The sequence below is a fragment of the Limanda limanda genome, chromosome 10, assembly GCF_963576545.1.
Source record: "Limanda limanda chromosome 10, fLimLim1.1, whole genome shotgun sequence".
Lineage (NCBI taxonomy): Eukaryota > Metazoa > Chordata > Actinopteri > Pleuronectiformes > Pleuronectidae > Limanda > Limanda limanda.
In genome coordinates this window covers 18,263,195-18,280,993 of record NC_083645.1, presented here as the reverse complement: position 1 = coordinate 18,280,993, position 17,799 = coordinate 18,263,195, and the positions used below count along the sequence as shown (strand labels likewise).

The 17,799-nt window shown below is 39.2% G+C and overlaps 2 protein-coding genes and 1 long non-coding RNA gene across 4 annotated transcripts; all 3 read left to right on the top strand.

Annotated features, from left to right (window-relative positions):
- Nucleotides 1-1,139: 1,139 nt before the first annotated feature.
- Nucleotides 1,140-5,847, top strand: arr3b (arrestin 3b, retinal (X-arrestin)). The gene is made up of 15 exons (XM_061080270.1): nt 1,140-1,481; nt 1,910-1,942; nt 3,086-3,116; nt 3,272-3,332; nt 3,428-3,472; nt 3,564-3,757; nt 3,906-3,965; nt 4,068-4,144; nt 4,271-4,406; nt 4,499-4,583; nt 4,749-4,821; nt 5,050-5,187; nt 5,347-5,424; nt 5,523-5,546; nt 5,629-5,847. Exons 2-15 carry the CDS (start codon nt 1,935-1,937, stop codon nt 5,738-5,740), a joined length of 1,122 nt encoding a protein of 373 aa, XP_060936253.1. The 5' UTR covers nt 1,140-1,481; nt 1,910-1,934; the 3' UTR covers nt 5,741-5,847.
- A 77-nt stretch (nt 5,848-5,924) lies between these two features.
- On the top strand, nt 5,925-6,803 carry LOC133012297 (uncharacterized). Its single transcript, XR_009680802.1, has 2 exons — nt 5,925-5,955; nt 6,387-6,803. It is a non-coding gene; the product is annotated as an uncharacterized LOC133012297 (long non-coding RNA).
- An 870-nt stretch (nt 6,804-7,673) lies between these two features.
- rab41 (RAB41, member RAS oncogene family) lies at nt 7,674-16,174 on the top strand. Of its 2 annotated transcripts, none has more exons than XM_061080273.1 (8): nt 7,674-7,855; nt 8,990-9,048; nt 10,560-10,613; nt 11,503-11,608; nt 11,921-12,032; nt 12,463-12,556; nt 13,867-13,933; nt 14,164-16,174. In XM_061080273.1, the coding sequence occupies exons 1-8, from the start codon at nt 7,777-7,779 to the stop codon at nt 14,226-14,228; spliced, it is 636 nt and encodes a 211-aa protein (XP_060936256.1). In that variant the 5' UTR covers nt 7,674-7,776; the 3' UTR covers nt 14,229-16,174. The 2 variants fall into 2 exon arrangements, with proteins under 2 accessions (XP_060936256.1, XP_060936255.1); XM_061080272.1 differs by lacking the exon at nt 11,503-11,608 and adding an exon at nt 10,919-11,024 and having other exon boundaries at nt 7,677-7,855.
- Nucleotides 16,175-17,799: the final 1,625 nt, after the last annotated feature.

Here is a 17,799-nt window from a genome sequence, read left to right as displayed (position 1 = left end):
TCTGCCTGTTAAGTCCGGGCTGTTGATCCGGCGGAGTGATGTGCGGCAGCGGCCTCCTGTCTGACTCTGGGCAGCTTTAAACAGATCTCGTACCTTGTCCCCCTATGACAGTTGAACACAGGCCAAACACGAACACTTGCCAATCTAATTAATTATCTTTTACCGCCAAGGTGTGACAAGCCATAAAATCCATCATCCAGCTCCCCCATTAATCAATCAATTACACTTGGCTGAGTTGCTGTGAAGATCCTCCATTGATCCGCCAGACACAGATTTACCTCTTTAGCTGTGCGTCAGGTCAGAGGCTGGATCCTCCAAAGATCACCGACAATGGATGTAGATAACACACAATAGAAGCCTAGTATTTAATTTAGAGTTTATGTTGAAGCAACTATTGTAATCCAGTTTATTATACTGCAAACCTAAACATGGATCAGCCAGAGTGTCCTTGATGCTACTAATTTGCTGAATTAATCTCAGTCAATACCATAAACGGAAAAGAAGCGACAAGCAGGATGGTTTTGAGACTTGATGCACAGCAGTAAGTCGGCCGCTCACTTAGATTTCTGTGAACCAGCCATCAGCACAGATTGTGGAAGGCTTGGCCGAGCAGCCATCTGTCGCCCTGGCTCCCAAGATCCAACTAATACCCCTCCTCTCTTCTCTAAGCCTCAAGAAAGGATTTCCTTGCACATTCACACAGTCTATTTCATGAGACAATGTTTATGCCTCTCTGAGGTATTTTAAAATTTCACAGCTTGGAGGATATCCGTTTAACAAGTACTTCATTAGGGTATTTCTACCATAGAGTCACTAAAACAGCCACTACATGTTTACATCTTGGATAAGTATATCCCCTCCAGGTCTCCTTATGTTAGCAGACAGTTATATTAGTTGTGTATAAATCAGGCTTCCAGAAGAAAACTTTAGAAAATGAGTAAATATTTTCTTGTTGTTTTGTCATGATGTTCAGAATAAACCCAGGTTAATTAAAATTGAATGTGCCTGTAGGGGAATTTATTAATGTGATAATTAAATCCTCAATCTGACACAAATGATAGGAAAACATGGAGGATGGTGTGTGTGGCACATGTACTAGAAAATTACTGATCAAGCCAAAAGGTCAGTTGACTGTCAGAGTTTATGTCCAGGTCTTGGCCTGTTTATTTCACTCCATATGTGTTTTGGCTCGCCTGACGGTCACACTGCCCACTGCCGCTTATTCCTCTGAAGTCCTGTACGCACATTATTTTTACACACGCCCCCGGACCCAAAGCAGTAGTGCTGTAACGAATTAATCAGATTTTCTCTAAAACAGCCGTCTTTGCGACGCCGTGTAAGCTGAAGGGAGGGCTCCTGGGTTGGAAGGTCATGGTATAAAAGCCAGGAGGCGCTAGTGATTGCCACTCACCCTACACACTGTCAACAGTGACGGATTACAGGAGGCAGCAGAGCAGATTCATTGACAGAACCGAGGGCCGGTAAGTGAGCGATTTCTCTTGCTGACCAACGGCACATTAGGAATAGATGGAGAGGTTAATAACTCAAGATAATGGTATTTTTCTTAATTGCACAGAGGAGCATCGGAATTTATTGGAAATTGCTTCACAGGAACATGTGCTTTAACCACACAGTTTATCTGACATGCCAAGTTTGAGACCTTTTTTCTTTCAAAATCAGAAAGGTACTCTTTATTGCAGGATGTGATTCAGATTAGGACCGTCCTTCACTTATGGAAAGTTATTAATTAATAATTCATTATTATATAACCTTTTGAAAATGCCTCTTTAAAATGCTACAATAAACTCACTGATATTGAAAGAGAAAATATAACCATTGCATCTAATTGTCTTACTTTTATCAGTATGACATGTTTTGATAACTTTGTATTTTACTTCATTGTTTTCAGAGTGGATCTATAACTTTCCAACAACATGTCAAAGTGAGTATAAAGGATATGGATTTATTCTTTATATTTAGCAACTATCCTGCAGAGGAACAACTTTAGTTCAGAGGTTACAAATCAATAATTCAAGTTATTAAAAGGTGTTAAATGCCACAAAAGCAAAAATGTATATATCTATAGATGAATGCTTTTGAATACCACTGTCATAGTGATATTTAAGGCTGTTTATAATTATTTGTATTAAAACTAAGTGTATATTCTTAAATGATGTATTTGCATTTCAAATATGGCTTTGATTATTTTTTGATTAAACTGTGTTTTGATACTCAAGTATTTTAATTGAACAAGAGATGCTCGAAATTCCCTCACAAGAAAACATGCAGAGTAGCTTTGCTGTGGTAATTCCACATCTCGGCACAGACATGTGGTGTCTGTGTGATTCTTCAACCACTTGAGTCGACCAGGAAATGGATCAATCCTGATTAAAAAAGGATTGTTTGGATTTGCTCTCGGAGGAGCGGTTTACAGGTCAAAAGAAAAGTTTTAATTGGATTACTTGGCACACACCGAGGGGCAAACACCACGAGGATTACGTGTTTGTTTATGGTCACATAGAGGCGCTTGTACTTGCATGGTTATGCAAGACTAAGATTATTAAGAAACTAAATCAACACTCTGAGATACTGATTAAGAAAGTAGGATGACTTGAGATGTACAGATTAAGGAAATCACAGTTGAGTCTTATGTGCGGCTGATTTTCGATCCTTAGCACTAATCCATCCTTATATGAATGGGGAGGGCTATGATTGGGAGATGGGGTTTATCCTATAGTTTGAAATACAAGCATGCAGTATATTAGAGTATATAGACAATAAATTGTAACAGATAGTAATAACTATACTCAGATATTTGAAACATTTTTAGCAGCTACTTTGGTAATTGTAGATCAAAGTGTTAACTAATGATAACCCTGGTAGGTTGTGGGTGAATCCAATAAAAAGAATGGCATAAGACAACTTTAGAAATTGAAAAACAAAGAGATTGTTATGAATTGTTATAAAATAAGGGAGAAATAACTTCTTTTGTGTTTAGCGAGTATAGGTTTAGTGAGTGAAAATGTGAAAAAAAAATTGAAAATATATTCTGATTCACAAAATTTTCCTTTTTCCCTCTTTCAAGGGTATTTAAGAAGACCAGCGGCAATGGACATGTAAGTGGCCTCTATAATATAGTCATTACAGGGCACCCATAGGTCTAGGGAGGAGTGCAGTTTGTGTGTAGCTCTTCCAACTCCCAGAAATAACTTTCAAACTCTTGTAACCTTGGCGTGGGAGTGACTGTTTTCTGCTTTTCTCTTCTTCGCAGATTTCCCTGTACTTGGGGAAGAGAGACTTTACCGACCATGTGGATTCAGTGGAAATAGTCGGTGTGTGACACAGTGTCTGCTTTGCATCCTTACATACGTACATATAAGTGCATCTCTAGGAAATCTGACACTGTTGATTCATCTCTCATTTGCAGATGGGGTAGTTAAAGTGGACCCTGCTGGTCTTGAAGGCAGAAAAGGTACTTTCATCTTATTTGCTGTAAATGGTGAAGGTTATAAATCCAGTATCATTATACAACCCAGACTAATGGGAAACACTTTCCATTGTAGTATATGTCTACCTTGCTTGTGCCTTCCGCTATGGAAGCGAAGAACTGGATGTCATTGGGCTGTCCTTCAGGAGGGACATCTGGATAAAGCGCATTCAGGTGTATCCACCTACAGGGGAAAGCGCCGCCAACACACCAATGCAGGAATCGCTCATGAAGAAAGTTGGAGAGCAAGGATGTCCCTTTTCCTTCCAGGTGAGGAGGAATTAACTCAATCTTTACACAACATATCAAATCCCTCCCGTCCCTCCCTCTATAGTGTTTCATTGATTGACATCCTTATGTCACCTTTACTTTGAAGTCATTTCCATTAATCAGTGTCCCTTGTCTTTTTCTGTTTCAGATGCCAACAAATCTCCCGTGCTCAGTTGCCCTGCAGCCAGCTCCAAACGATTCTGGCAAGGTACTATTACAGTTCTTTTTTTTTTAAATGTCTTTTCATATTCGTTTATGCAGGATGTTAAATGTTTGCCAGGTAATTTATTAGGCCCTTGTTATGTTCTAGGCCTGTGGCGTGGACTTTGAGGTTAAAGCATACCTGGCCAACGCACCCAGCAACGTAGATGAAGTAATTGAAAAGAAGTAAGTATGTCCACAGTCCTAAACCGAATCCTGGCACTCTTCTATTGCATTCTTAAACTGTATCAGAATAAAAGGACATAAGGAGAACGACCCTGACTATGTTTTTTCGTTTTTATCTTTTATTAGAGACACTTGCCGCCTGATGATTCGTAAAATACAGTTTGCACCAGCTAACAACAAGGCCGGACCCAAGGCGGAAATTTCCAAACAGTTCATGATGACTGACAAACCAGTTCACTTGGAGGCCTCCCTTGAAAAAGAGGTACTTTTAAGTTTAGAAACTGTATTTTTGGCATTACAACGATTATATTATGATTGCTTAATTTATCCAAATGAAATCCATGTTTTTTTTAGCTATATTACCATGGAGATCCTATCACCGTCAAAGTAAAAGTCAACAACGAAACCTCTAAGGTTGTGAAGAGTATCAAAGTCTCAGGTGAGTAGCAAGGAAAGAAATTTAAACTAGACCCTAGTTGAATTTTAAATAATTTGTGTTAGTGTATCTCAGAAGAAAGAGAGAGAATATGAGTGTATATATAAAGTATATATGTTCAAGTCACACTGTTTGTAGTAATGCAGAACTGTTTTTCATTCTTTTTAGTTGAGCAGCTTACAAGTGTGGTCCTCTACTCATCTGACACTTACACCAAGGCAGTTTGCACTGAGGAGTCCAGGTGAGGCTTCCTTTGTATCAGATTAGCAAAGTTTCAGGTTCACTTTGATAAATATAAATTAATGTATTTCTTTACAATTATTCTCACATCAATATATCCCTAAATTGTGTGTACTGCTATTACTTGTCATTTGTCATTTTACATTAAATTTAAAAATATGGTTTAAAGAAAAATTAAACCAATGCAAATAATGACTTAAGTTAAACACTTATTCACTGCTTTACACAGTGAGCAAGTAAACGCCAACTCCAAACTGGAGAAGACCTTCGTTATCACCCCCCTGCTGGCCAGCAACACGGAGAAGCGCGGCATCTCGGTGGACGGGCGGCTAAAAGACGGGGACACCAACCTGGCCTCCACTACCCTGTAAGCCACTGTCGTGAAAGGGCTTACAGTGAGCCCGCGACAGGTTTTCATCCTCTTATTGAGTGGAGGGGATACATCTCCACACTGTGTCATCCACTTATCGTGTCTTATGACTAATCCTCAAGCTGTGAAAAGTTAACTATTTCTGTCACCTTGCAGGAGTGAAGGAGACAAGGAGATGCAGGGAATCGTTGTGTCCTACAAAGTCAAGGTCAATCTGGTCGTGTCCGGAGGAGGGTAAGTTTTAACTGATTAAACACATGTTCATTCACATACATATTATGTAAAATGGTGTACACTGATGATTAATTTAATTTTTTTTTCTCTCACTAAAGCCTGCTGGGTGGCCTTACAGCAAGGTAAATACCGATTTGACTTAATTTGTGATCGTGTGTTATTAAAGTATGTTAATAATTGTACTTTTTATTGTTTAACTTTCAGTGATGTCTGTGTGGAGCTTCCTCTGTGTCTGATGTCCCCAAAACCAGCAGGTGAGTGCAGTGTTTTAACCAAAGATATTTCACTCAAACTCAACTATAACAAACCTGATTAATGTGTTTTTATATTATGTCCTCCCTTTTTATCCATTCATTACACGTCACCGGTGTCTAATGAGCAGAAGTGTAAGTAAACAAGTCCCTATGAAAACAAATTTGCTTTCCCCTGTGGCTTTGGTGTTCGGGACATGCTGCTGATACTGCTTTCCTCTGTGTTTTTTTGTGCTTTATGAACAACAGCAAATTGGATTAAAGGGCCTCTTTAGTTCAGGTGAGGTCACCTCAGATTCAGAACGTTTAACAGTGTTCACTTTTTCAAGGGGCCACAAAGTGCGTCATCTCTATGAAACACTTACCTGATTTAAATATACAGATTAATCTATACAGGCAACAGATTGTTAGACGTGATGACCCTTGAATGAGTGCACTGTTCCACCTGATGACACCATTACACAAATATTCAATTTGGCGGATTAAGATCATTTTTGCTAAGCATCTCCAGTAGCTACTAATAGCAGCATGTATACTACTTGATTGCTAGTACTATATTTGCATGTGATATATATATATATATATATACACATCAATATGCAAAAGCTTAATTTGAATCATGTGACCTGCTTGTCCCTTATTATTATTATTACATATAAAAGTAGATGGTGTAATGTCGGACTTACACAATCGGTTGTTTCTTGCCAGCAGGACAGACATCATAATGGAGTGAAGAGATGAGATGTCCAGCAAGGAAAATCCCTTCTCTGTCAGACAACACAGAACACAAGGGAACTCAACACCAGTGAAGAGAGTTGCTAATTCGCCTGGCACGTGAACATGTGACTGACATCAGATGGATGCCATTGTAGCATAGAAAAAAACATGTGTTGTACTTTTTTTTTTTCTTTTGCGAGAGGGAATGTCCCATTGCGTAGATATTAGACTTTTCCCTCAATGTGTCATGCAAACGGACGATGCAGAATGCTATTTATTGTTGATGTGTTATTGCTGTGTCACTAGAGCCATGCAGTATTTTTGACTGAATGTGCAGTATATCCCACAAATACTCACAAATACTCACTCTTTATAGACGAGAGAAGGAAATAAACACATTGTTTCCCCCAAGTAGTCGTTTTCCTTTCTTCATTTTATGTCAAGTCTTATATTTGGTGACACTGTTTCATAATTTCATGAACAAAAGTGAAAGCGTAAAACAATATAAAAAGCTTTTTCTGTGCACCGACCCAATTTATATACTTTTATTTATATGTTAGCAATTGCTTTGTTAGGGTGAGGCACATGGAAACACAAGCTAATCTCTGAAAAGTTGGACCAAGTTAAATATGCCATGTTTTTCCTCCACCACTGGTTTGGAGAGACTTCCTCTCCATCTGTTTCTTGCCTTTCAGGTTAGTTTAGTTTCAAACTCACAGATCTACATTAGTATATAACTTAAAAATGGATAAATGACTAAATAGGGATAGTGATAGAAATATAGTCACCACACTAAACAATAAATACACATAGACAAGTTAGTGTGTAGTCACATTTTGAGTCAGTTAATCAACAAAAACATTTACACAAACACAGAATGAAAGAAGGAGACATTGCTGGGTACAAACATGTGGCTTCTTGTCCACGTTGGACACTTGAGCCGGATCCTGAATGCACCAATATATTCCACCCAAAGCTTCATCCGTTCTGCATTTCTATAGCCTTTCTCTTTGCCTTTATATCTTTTATAAACAGACACTAAACAGACACCGTCTTGCACACATTTCACTAAAGGCTCTGATTCACTGTGCCAAAGTAAAACCCCCAGCACCACAATAGGAGTCAATATTTACACATATTCTGGCTAAAAACTGTGGAAATGAATAAATCATGCTTCGTATTTGGACATGAAATGACACTGTACCTTGTTAGCTGTTTAAATCCCTCGACTGTGGCCGCGTGGTGGCGCTGTTTCCCCCTCCTGCGTGTGGAAGAAAACAATAGCGCTGCCCCGAGCAGGAGGAAGATACACTACTCGCTCCTCTCCGCTCCGGACGCATCGTTAGCCGGGCTAGCCGAGTAGCTGTTTGTTTTTTTTGCCAACATGTCTACCACGACCGGCGGCGGGGAGTTCGGCAACCCTTTACGAAAGTTCAAGCTCGTCTTCCTGGGCGAGCAGAGCGGTGAGTCGGGGGGGACGTTGCGGCCGACGGGTCGCTGGGATGCGGGGAGGATGTTTGGAGAAGTGGCTAAGATGGGCTAGCTAGCTTCTCCGGCTAGCTTCTCCGGCTAGCTTCCCCGGCTAGCTAGCGGCTGGCTCTCCCTGAGGCTGAAGCCGGACATTGGCGGCCAGTGACGATACAGAAGTAGATGATAACATATCAGTCTGAATACGGGGTTTAAGATAGTGGACGGTGACATAATCACTGTGGACATTACGTTTCCTCTCACTGGGGATGATGTCATTGCAAAGCTAGCTAGCTAGCATATAAGATGGTACGCTAGTCAAATACTTTGCTTTTCGTCTTTTCGATGAATGGCCACCACGAGTAATGTTGACGTTTTATATAGTTTACACTTTATCTTAACAGTATTTCGTTGTCACTTTGAATAAAGCACACGGTTCCCAGTCGGGCCACTAGCCTGAGATGCACCGACTTCATCCCACTTACGCAAATGTAGCCGGCTACCTACTTTTAGCTAGCTAGCAGCTAGCTGTGCCAAGCTTAAAGACGCCCAGCGACGACTTATATTGACTGCGTAATAGGAATTGCAGAAGTTGTGTCATTAATGTGTTGATTTTCAACACAATACATCCTGTTGAAGGTGAAGGAAATCGAGCTCATCCTCTCTGCCAGTGTAGCGTAGCTCACCAGCCGCTAGCATCGGACGGAGGCACCTTGCATAGCCACGTCGGCTGGTGGGTCCAGACCAGTTCGGCCTGTCCCCATTGACATTTGTCACCAGCTCACTGGGACCTACACCCACATCGGCTGATCGTGATTGTGTAGGAGGGTTAGTTGTGTCTTACATGGCGTTGTTAAATCGCGAAAACACATAAGAGAAGTGAGCCTCTTTTCATTTTCCATGTTTGTGTGGCTCCACCCATAGTGCCAGCTCAGCGTCCACAGTGGACCAGTGAATGAACTCACCACGTCACTGAGTCATGTTGAACTCCCTTCCCTCGGCCTGTCTTACGAAATCAGTTCGGATACATGTGGGTGTTTAATCTGATTCAACAGCCGATTGAATTGATCTGCGATGATTTGATATTTTTATATATTTTGATTAAGTTGATTGTCATTGTGTTTGCACAGTTGGGAAGACCTCGCTCATCACCAGGTTTATGTATGACAGCTTCGACAACACTTATCAGGTAAAGATATATGTTCTACTACATGATGTGATTATTAATGTATATGGATTAAAAAGCTCTATCATAAGAGAGGTTTTGACTTGTTAAATTCAGGTGGATATATACACATATTTATACATGTGTACATGTTATAATTACTATTATTATACCGCCATTACTATTATATATACTGTTGCTGCCATTATTACCATATACTGCTTTTATATTGGTATAATTACTATCATATATAAATATATATTATGTTATATTATATACTATATATACTGTACTATTCTTATATACTGTCTAACAATACCATTACCATCATATCATCAGTACTTTTACCATCATCTTGCCAATGCACCTTATCTATCTATTTTATTGTATTCTAACAATACCATTACCATCATATCATCAGTATTACCATCATCTTGACACTGCACCTTATCTACCTATTTTATTGTATTTTATCTTGTGCTTCTGTTTTTTATTCTTTCTACCTCAATATTTTTAATTTTATTGTATTGTATTGTATTTTATTGTATTCAAATATACCGGCTGCTATGACAACTTAATTTCCCTTCGGGGATGAATAAAGTACTCTATCTATCTCTATCTATCTATCTATATCAGCACTGCTTTCCCAATTCAATGTCAGTGTGCAGCATTGATTAATTAAGATTAATTAATGACTATTGGTGATTTAGTCATATCAGATATATATATAACCGTTGTAAATGGTGAACATTACAGGTTCATCATTCAAACAATTCCATTTGCACCAAAGACTTATTTTCCTTGGCAAAAGCCAAACCATCAAAATAGGACAAATAAATCTCTATGTGCAAAACTTTTAATGGTGCTATCAAATATCTGGGCAAGTTAAAACAAGAAAAGAAAATGCAACCATTATAGCTATGCATGGACTCTAATGAGCAGATGCTTCAACATGTCCAGACATTCACTTATTCATTTAATGTTCAATTTCAGTGCAGAAACCTGAGTCTACTCATTATTTCATTTTTGTTGAGAAGACATCAGCCTCCCATCTGCACACAGCTGGTTAGCTAGAGTTTTAGCTACCTGACAGAGATGGGCAGATTAAAGAAGAATTCAAACCCCATTGTCTCAGTCGACTAATAACCAGTGATAATAATATACAATAATAATATTTCTACAGCTAAATCAGGCTTTAGATAAGTAGCAGCTTTCACAAATGCGTTATCTACATTCACAACATGTTGACCAGAGTTTCAAGGCAGTTTTTACATTTTTTTTTTAATCAATTTTTGTGCATCTTGGAATAACTTGATTTCCATAAAATAGATATTTTGCACATCATGCAGCTGGACCTGAACCACAAGTAACGACTATATACACATGATATTTAGCATAGATGTACTAGATGATAATTTTTCCACGATCCTTTAGTCCCACCTTATTTGTCTGTAGATAATGTTTGTATTACACAATTGTATTATCCAAGTGTATTAACTGTAATATGATGATTTAATGGAATTATTCTATTACAGGCAACAATTGGCATTGACTTTTTGTCAAAAACCATGTACCTAGAAGATCGCACGGTAAGCCTTGTGTTTCATTGTTATTTTCATCATTCCCATAACCGTAGTTTTGAAACAGCCTGAACACTTCTCATCTGCTCTTTATGCAGTAGCCACCATTTATTTCAATTTCACCATTTCACATTGTGTTTTTGACATTATCCTAGATTTTACCATTCATTTTGTTACACATGTGATCATGTTTTTAGTTCCCATTGTTTTCATTTTCATTCAAGTTTTTGTTTTCCTTCCATCCCCTGGCTGGGTCATGAAATCCCCCTCGCGCCCACTCCCAATTTCCACATTCATTTTGCGACTGGCCACAGATTCGGCTGCAGCTCTGGGACACAGCCGGACAGGAACGCTTCCGCAGCCTCATCCCCAGTTACATCCGCGACTCGGCTGCTGCTGTGGTGGTTTATGATATAGCCAGTAGGTATCATAGCCTCACCTCATTGTCCTTCACTTAATGTATGAGAGGGCATAGAAGAGCATCTACTAGTCTGGCAAACCCCACTGGACAGTAAAGTGACGATATACTCCTGACTGTATCAGTCACGGTGATGCTGTTTTCTCCAGCAGTGTCCAGGGGGGTCTGTGCTTTCTAAATGATTTCACATACGAGGTTGTTGGAAAGAAATTAAAAATGGAAAATATCCTCTGAATCATCCTCAACAATGACTCAGCATGGCCTCTTTTCACATGTCTTATCGCATAACACTGGTCATCTCTGACCAAGCCGCATTTTGAGTGACTCTCGCCATTCCTCCATAAAACACCATTTTCATCTCCACCGCTTGGCTCGCTGTTCTTTCATGTCTGTCCCGTTTTCTGTCTCCTTGTCCTGCCTTTCCTGTCTTTATCTCCACCTCCTTGTCCTTCTCCTTGTCTCCTCCATTCCAATCCTCAGGTCCGGCTCCAGCTTTGGGACACTGCTGGACAGGAGCGTTTTCGTAGCCTAATTCCAAGCTACATCCGTGACTCTACCATTGCTGTGGTTGTTTATGACATCACCAGTGAGTCAGGGCTGTACTCTTTCACTCTAGTTGATGCAATATTGGCATAGTTTAAATGTTATGTGTTTCTGCCAATAACCCTCAACATTTCTAAGTATTTTTCTTTTTCAAGCTTCTCTCCTTATCCTCTTGCTTATTAACATACGCATGTCTTTGGAATTTTCTTACATAAGATGCTTTAATGTTTAATTGAAACTTCTAATAGCTTGTGCACACTTTTAACTACAACTAATATACAAAATGTTTTATAATATTTGTGGGCCTGCACAGATTTATGATGTACAGTAATTTTTTGTGTATTTGCATCCACAGATCTAAATTCATTCCAGCAAACCTCAAAGTGGATCGACGATGTTAGAACAGAGAGAGGAAGTGATGTCATTATCATGCTTGTTGGGAACAAAACAGACTTGGCGGATAAAAGGTACAAGGTTGTGTGCGATGTGTGAATGATTCTTATTTTCTTATTACGTTTACAGCGATTGATATATATAGATTGTAATTTATAATTCTTTGAGGATAAGAAAATGGGTAGCATTAAGTATTTTAGAATAAAAACTCTGCCAATGCCTGGAATCCCACTTTTTCCCCCTCAGTGCATCTCATCCAGTTTTGACTTATCATCCCTCTGTATTTTTGCATACTTCAGTGATTATAAGTAGTTTTTTTTCACGTTTTTATTTCACACAATTTTGACCTTATTTCGGCTTTTTTTCCCTTTTTCTTTACGTTTTTTGTTCTCTTTCCTGGTCTGTTCTCTCCATGTCATCTTGATTTTTTTTTTTTGTGTGTGTTTCCCCTCAACACCACACTGAACACCACTCCCTCCCCCTCCTTTCCCGGGACCATGGCAGGCAAGTTTCTGTTGAGGCGGCAGAGAGGAAAGCTCGCGAGCTCAATGTGATGTACATAGAGACCAGTGCCAAGGCTGGCTATAACGTCAAACAGGTTGGTGTCTAGCTTCAGCTGCAGGTGTAATACTGACACGTTCCCAGCACAGGTCATACCGTCTCGTAGGTCAGGGAGCTGTGACATCTCCTCACCGTATTCATTATATGGATCAGAGTGTGGCTGGTGAACGAGTGAATGAGCGACCTCAGGGGTCGATTTCCTGCTGCCTCATCTTCCTTCGTCTTCCTCTCTATCTGTGTGTGTCAGAACTAAACTAACCTCTCTCCTTTTTAACCCCAAACAAGATCCTGTGCTGCGCTCTCTTTGTTTCTCTCTCTCTCTCTCTCTCCCATCTCGTCCCTCCCCTCTTTGCCGGTCCTCTTTGCGGTGCTTCTTTCCACATCTGTCTATTCGTCATCTTCCCCCCTTTTGCTTTTACCTGAGCAGACAGATCACCACGGAGGAGGGCGAGCAGAGAGCTAAGGAACTGAATGTCATGTTCATTGAAACCAGCGCAAAGACTGGCTACAATGTCAAACAGGTAGAGATTCTGCTCTCTCGGGGTAATTGAGCCGATTCTGCCCTCAAAGTCTACATTTAACTCCTTCCGTCTACTTTCCCCTCCAATGGCTCATCACAACATCATCTTAGCAGTGTCCGTATCAGATGTGTTTTCCCTCCACAGGCGTTTCGGTTCACTCGCTCTGCACAAGTTTACTGTTACCTTGTTCAGTGTTGATCAATCTATATTTATGTCTGATTCACTGCAAATTCTGCAGCTTTACGAATGTTTCTGTGAATATAATGGACTTGCACTGTGGAGGATGTTGGCACGGCAACCTTCACTTCCGTGCTCTTATCTCAACTCAGTAATGACAGTTACAATTTGTGTCTCTGCTTCAGCTGCTTCTCGTGTTTGCCTGTGATTTAAATAAAACATGGTTTAGGAGGGATCACTCTCTGTACCATGTAGATTGATATTGACAGTAGGGCTGGTTGATATGATATATATTGTAAATCAAAAAGAGTCAAATTTGTATTAATTCTTATTTATTTGGATATTTTGGGCATTATTACAAATTAATTAGGACTACATTACATCAGTATTGGACAATTATACGATTTTTGCTTCAGTTCAGTTTAGACACTGAAGTAAATAAAAACAAACATTGCTGGCAGGTTATCTTACGTTTAATCAGTTTCCGTGTTCAAATTACAGGAAACTTGCTATATCAAGAATATCGTAGTGTGAAAATAATGAATTTACATGTACCATAATAGATTTACGCATATCATCCATCCCTATTTGAGAGCATTTTACTTTATATCTCATCTCAACTGTATTTAATTCTCTCTTTGTTTTGCAGCTGTTCCGTCGTGTCGCTGCCGCATTGCCAGGGATGGATAGCACACCGGAGAAAAGCAAAGAGGACAGTATCCTTTTTAAAGCTGCTTTCAACCAATATAGTCAGCTATTGTTATTATTGAGACTTTATTACTTTTATTGTAGGCAAATTTGCAACCTGGTAAGAAGTGACTCTTAGTTTCCTGTGCAGAGCAGCACAATTATTCACAGTTGAGATTGCAACTTGATAGCACTGCAGAAAATACTGAAGTGAAATGTGCACAGTCATCTAATATGTTGCTTAACCAAGTCTTCTCAGTGATCGACATCAAACTGGAGAAACAGCCAGAGATGACCGTCACCGAGAGCAGCTGCTCATGCTAGTACACCTCACCCCCACCTGTGTCCTCCCCACCAACAGCTTGTCTCTCAGTGGCCACTCTCCCCACCCTTGGCGCACTGCCATTGGGATGGAGGACCTGTCTTTTTTTCCCTTTTCAACTCAGTGACTTTTCAGAGTATCCGTGTGGATGTGCATTATTGTGTTGAAGCAGATTATCTGGGGGAAAAAAATGTTTTAAAAAGTAAACGGTTAAAACAAGGATTAAGTTCAATGATATGTTGAGATTTTCATCCAGTTGCATGGCATTATATAGGACTGCCGACCGTCATAGCTAACCGCTCTTGAGTTATTGCACAGTTCAGAATCTTAGTGCTGTTACTCTCGTCATTGTTGTAAAGTAAAACGGCTTGGGATTTATTTTTAATGACTCTGCAAGGTTGAGTTATCAGCCCGTTGTATTTAACGTGTTTTGATTTAATTATCTGAGATATTGTACATCTCTCATATCTTTTTCTTTTTTATACTTTGTCTTATTTTGAGGGAGAACAGACAGGATCTTACCGGTGAAATTTACATCATTGTTAATCATCATGTTACCACACTTGGCATAAAGGAATCCTTTTTATTGAGGAGGGTTAATGGTCCATTTATTAGCTATAGTTTATATCTAATACATCTGCCAGCTTGAACTGACTAATACAACGGCATGTTAGCAGACAAAATTTATGATGTTTTATTAAAAGGTGGCTGCAAAAGGGATGTGTAACCAAGTTATATACATTTTTATTTTAAAGGCAAGCCATCCCAAGCTCATTAGTATGGCTACTAACTTTCAGCTATCTCTTTATTAGAACTACAGCGACGGTCTTTCCTATGTTAAATAGACTGCACGCATACTAACACGCCTGAAGAGGAGTTTTCAGTCATTAGATTCCCCCAAGGTTTGAAATAAAAAGAGCCAGTGTTCAGGTTTGGTCAACGCTGATGGAAAGTTGTCACTTTGGAGGTTCTGACGCACCCCCCATCTCATTGATCATTTGTGTTGTGTCGATTACACTATTGCAAGAACATGCAGCATGCTCACAATGCAGGATTTCTATGGATAAGAACACAGATGCCTTGCTTGTTTGTTCACCAACGTTGTGCACTGAATCAAGCCACAATATTGTAAAATATAAAAGAAGCCGGCTGACTGGTTCATGGCTTCACTCGTGGTTTTGTAGAGCTGGTAGATAAAGAGTTTGTCCTCAGATTCAGCCGACGCTTACTAACAACCTTGCTCTAAAAAGTGCAGAGAAAGTTAGTTGCAGTAACCTTTTTGCTGTATTGCTATTGCCTGTGCAGGACTGTTGGGTTTTTGTGTTTATTTATTTTGTAACTTGGACATAAAGATGACATTGTACGCTCGACCAAAAGTGCAGACGCTGACACGCGTGTTAAAAGTTTATTTTATTTATTTTTTGCGTGTCTGCTGCGACCCCAACTAAAGGCGACATTGAGGCCTGGTAATGTTTTGTTTTCCGTCACGCTGCAAAGAATCACTTGTTTGTGTAGTCGGTAGTTTGGTTTACAGTCACAGGGGGAGGCTGCAGGGTCTCCAGGCACACACACTCACTCGAACACACACTGCACACACAACACAAACCAACTAACTGGTCATAGCACAACAAAAGACACTGGTCGTTTGCTGTAGCTTGTCTTGAGATGTCGGCGTTTTAAAAATGGATTTAAAAATTCAGTATTTAATTACATTAAACAAACATTTTAACATGAGCAGCTCTTCTATTACTTGTCACTGATTAAATACTCAGCTTTGTGCTCTTCTGAATTGTGTCTGTCCATTTGAAATATGCTGTCTACTCGTGTTTAGCAACGTTTGTGTGAATAATGTACTATTACTATCTGATGTATAAAAAGGAGAGATAATGAAACACAAGTGTAGACCTATCACGTGGAATTAAATAAAGACATTTCACCAAAACATCAACATCTGTCATGTCTTGCTTTGTGAAGCCCTGTTGTAGGACAAGGTATTGCACTTTTATATGGTATCAGTTGTATAGCACATTGATGATTTATCTTATTTTGGATGCGTCATCTCAATAAACTTTTACATGCACCTGAATTGAAGCCAGGGAAATTCTGTGTCACCGCAAACAGGACTCACTAATCATTTGGCATCGCATAACTGGTGTTCCAACAGAAAGGTGTGGCCAAGTACGAACATGAGTTTACATCACATTGAAGGGGCCACATCGTTAAACAAAACTATGTTGTGCCTGTGACGTAACACTGAAACTAGTCAGCAGAAATTCTTCATTCTTATTCAAACAATTTCAGTTTTGTCAGGTGAGTGAGTTTGTGTAGTTGCTGTGTGGTGGGTATTCAGTTCAACAGGCTAAACATATACATACAGATATACAGGGACTTTGTTTGAAAAATCCACAGCTGATGTACAAGCAAAATATCTATTCTTTTGTATTTATGGTTGTTTTTTATCATCTTAACTTGGACTTTAGTCATTCAAATAAAAAGCAATATCATCAAAATCCCACGTGAATCTTTACCAACATAAAAAAAACAAGTTTAAATAAGTTATTATAATCAATCAGAACTAATTCAGTTTTAATTTGAACCTTTCATGAGTTGTTAAAACTGAATCTTGGCCCAGTCTAAGAGGAAGCGCTCAGGTCAACGTGACGGTAATATTTAACCAGTGGTTTAGTCTGTTGTGTTGTTTATGTTTAACATTTATAGTTGTTATACTGAGCGGTTAACACCAACCCACTCCCTGCAGCAGCCCACAGTGGTCAGCCCACACATGTCTCTGTTTGTTTCTCTCTCAGCTAAGACCCAAAGCAGCTGTGTGATACCGTCAGTGCGTTCATGTGCTGTCAGGGTAATCAGAAAAATGAGATCACGACTGGCGAGATTCACACAACCGCCCTCAAGTCAGAAAAGTAATTTGGAAATGACACATCATTTCACAGCCAGCCTTGTATAGCAGCTTCTCATGTGAACTGGTCAAACGTCATTCAGACTATTTTCAGTAAGTGCCTGACACCAAACTTTTCAGCCAACACAGATGTTTTTATGATTTACGTTCCTGTGTATTCAATTATTGATCTGCTTTTCAAATCTTATACCTTTTCTTTGCCCGTCATTATTGTGTAAATATTGTTGAGACACTTTTTTTATTGAAGTTTACATTTTACAACAATTTATGGCAGTTTCAAAAATAATGTAGGCAAAGGCATCAATACAGTTCAGCATTTTTTTGGGGGGATGTTTCAAGATTTCAAATGTTAACTTATTTCTTTTAACAAAATATGATGATAAAGGTTCTAGACAATCATATACTACACTATAACCATGGGGCCTATTGCTCTATTGTGATAATTGATTGATAGACTGACAGATATATTGATAGATTGATAGCTATACACACGGATAGATGAATGGATAGATAAACACAGATATACACATAGATAAATACAATGATATTAATTTGCCTTCGGTGTGTGTGTGTTGGTTTGTGTGTGTGTGTGTGTGTGTGTGTGTGTGTGTTATCAAATAGTTTTGTACGTATTTTTAAATTAATGTTTAAATCAA

Coding starts and splice junctions, on each gene's coding strand:
- rab41 (XM_061080273.1), top strand. CDS start 7,777: ATGTCTACCACGACCGGCGGCGGGGAGTTCGGCAACCCTTTACGAAAG. Junction 10,614..11,502: donor TGTACCTAGAAGATCGCACG/GTAAGCCTTGTG, acceptor TCCAATCCTCAG/GTCCGGCTCCAGCTTTGGGA. Junction 13,934..14,163: donor GGAGAAAAGCAAAGAGGACA/GTATCCTTTTTA, acceptor AAGTCTTCTCAG/TGATCGACATCAAACTGGAG.
- arr3b (XM_061080270.1), top strand. Junction 3,966..4,067: donor CTCCAAACGATTCTGGCAAG/GTACTATTACAG, acceptor GTTATGTTCTAG/GCCTGTGGCGTGGACTTTGA. Junction 4,584..4,748: donor GAAGAGTATCAAAGTCTCAG/GTGAGTAGCAAG, acceptor CATTCTTTTTAG/TTGAGCAGCTTACAAGTGTG.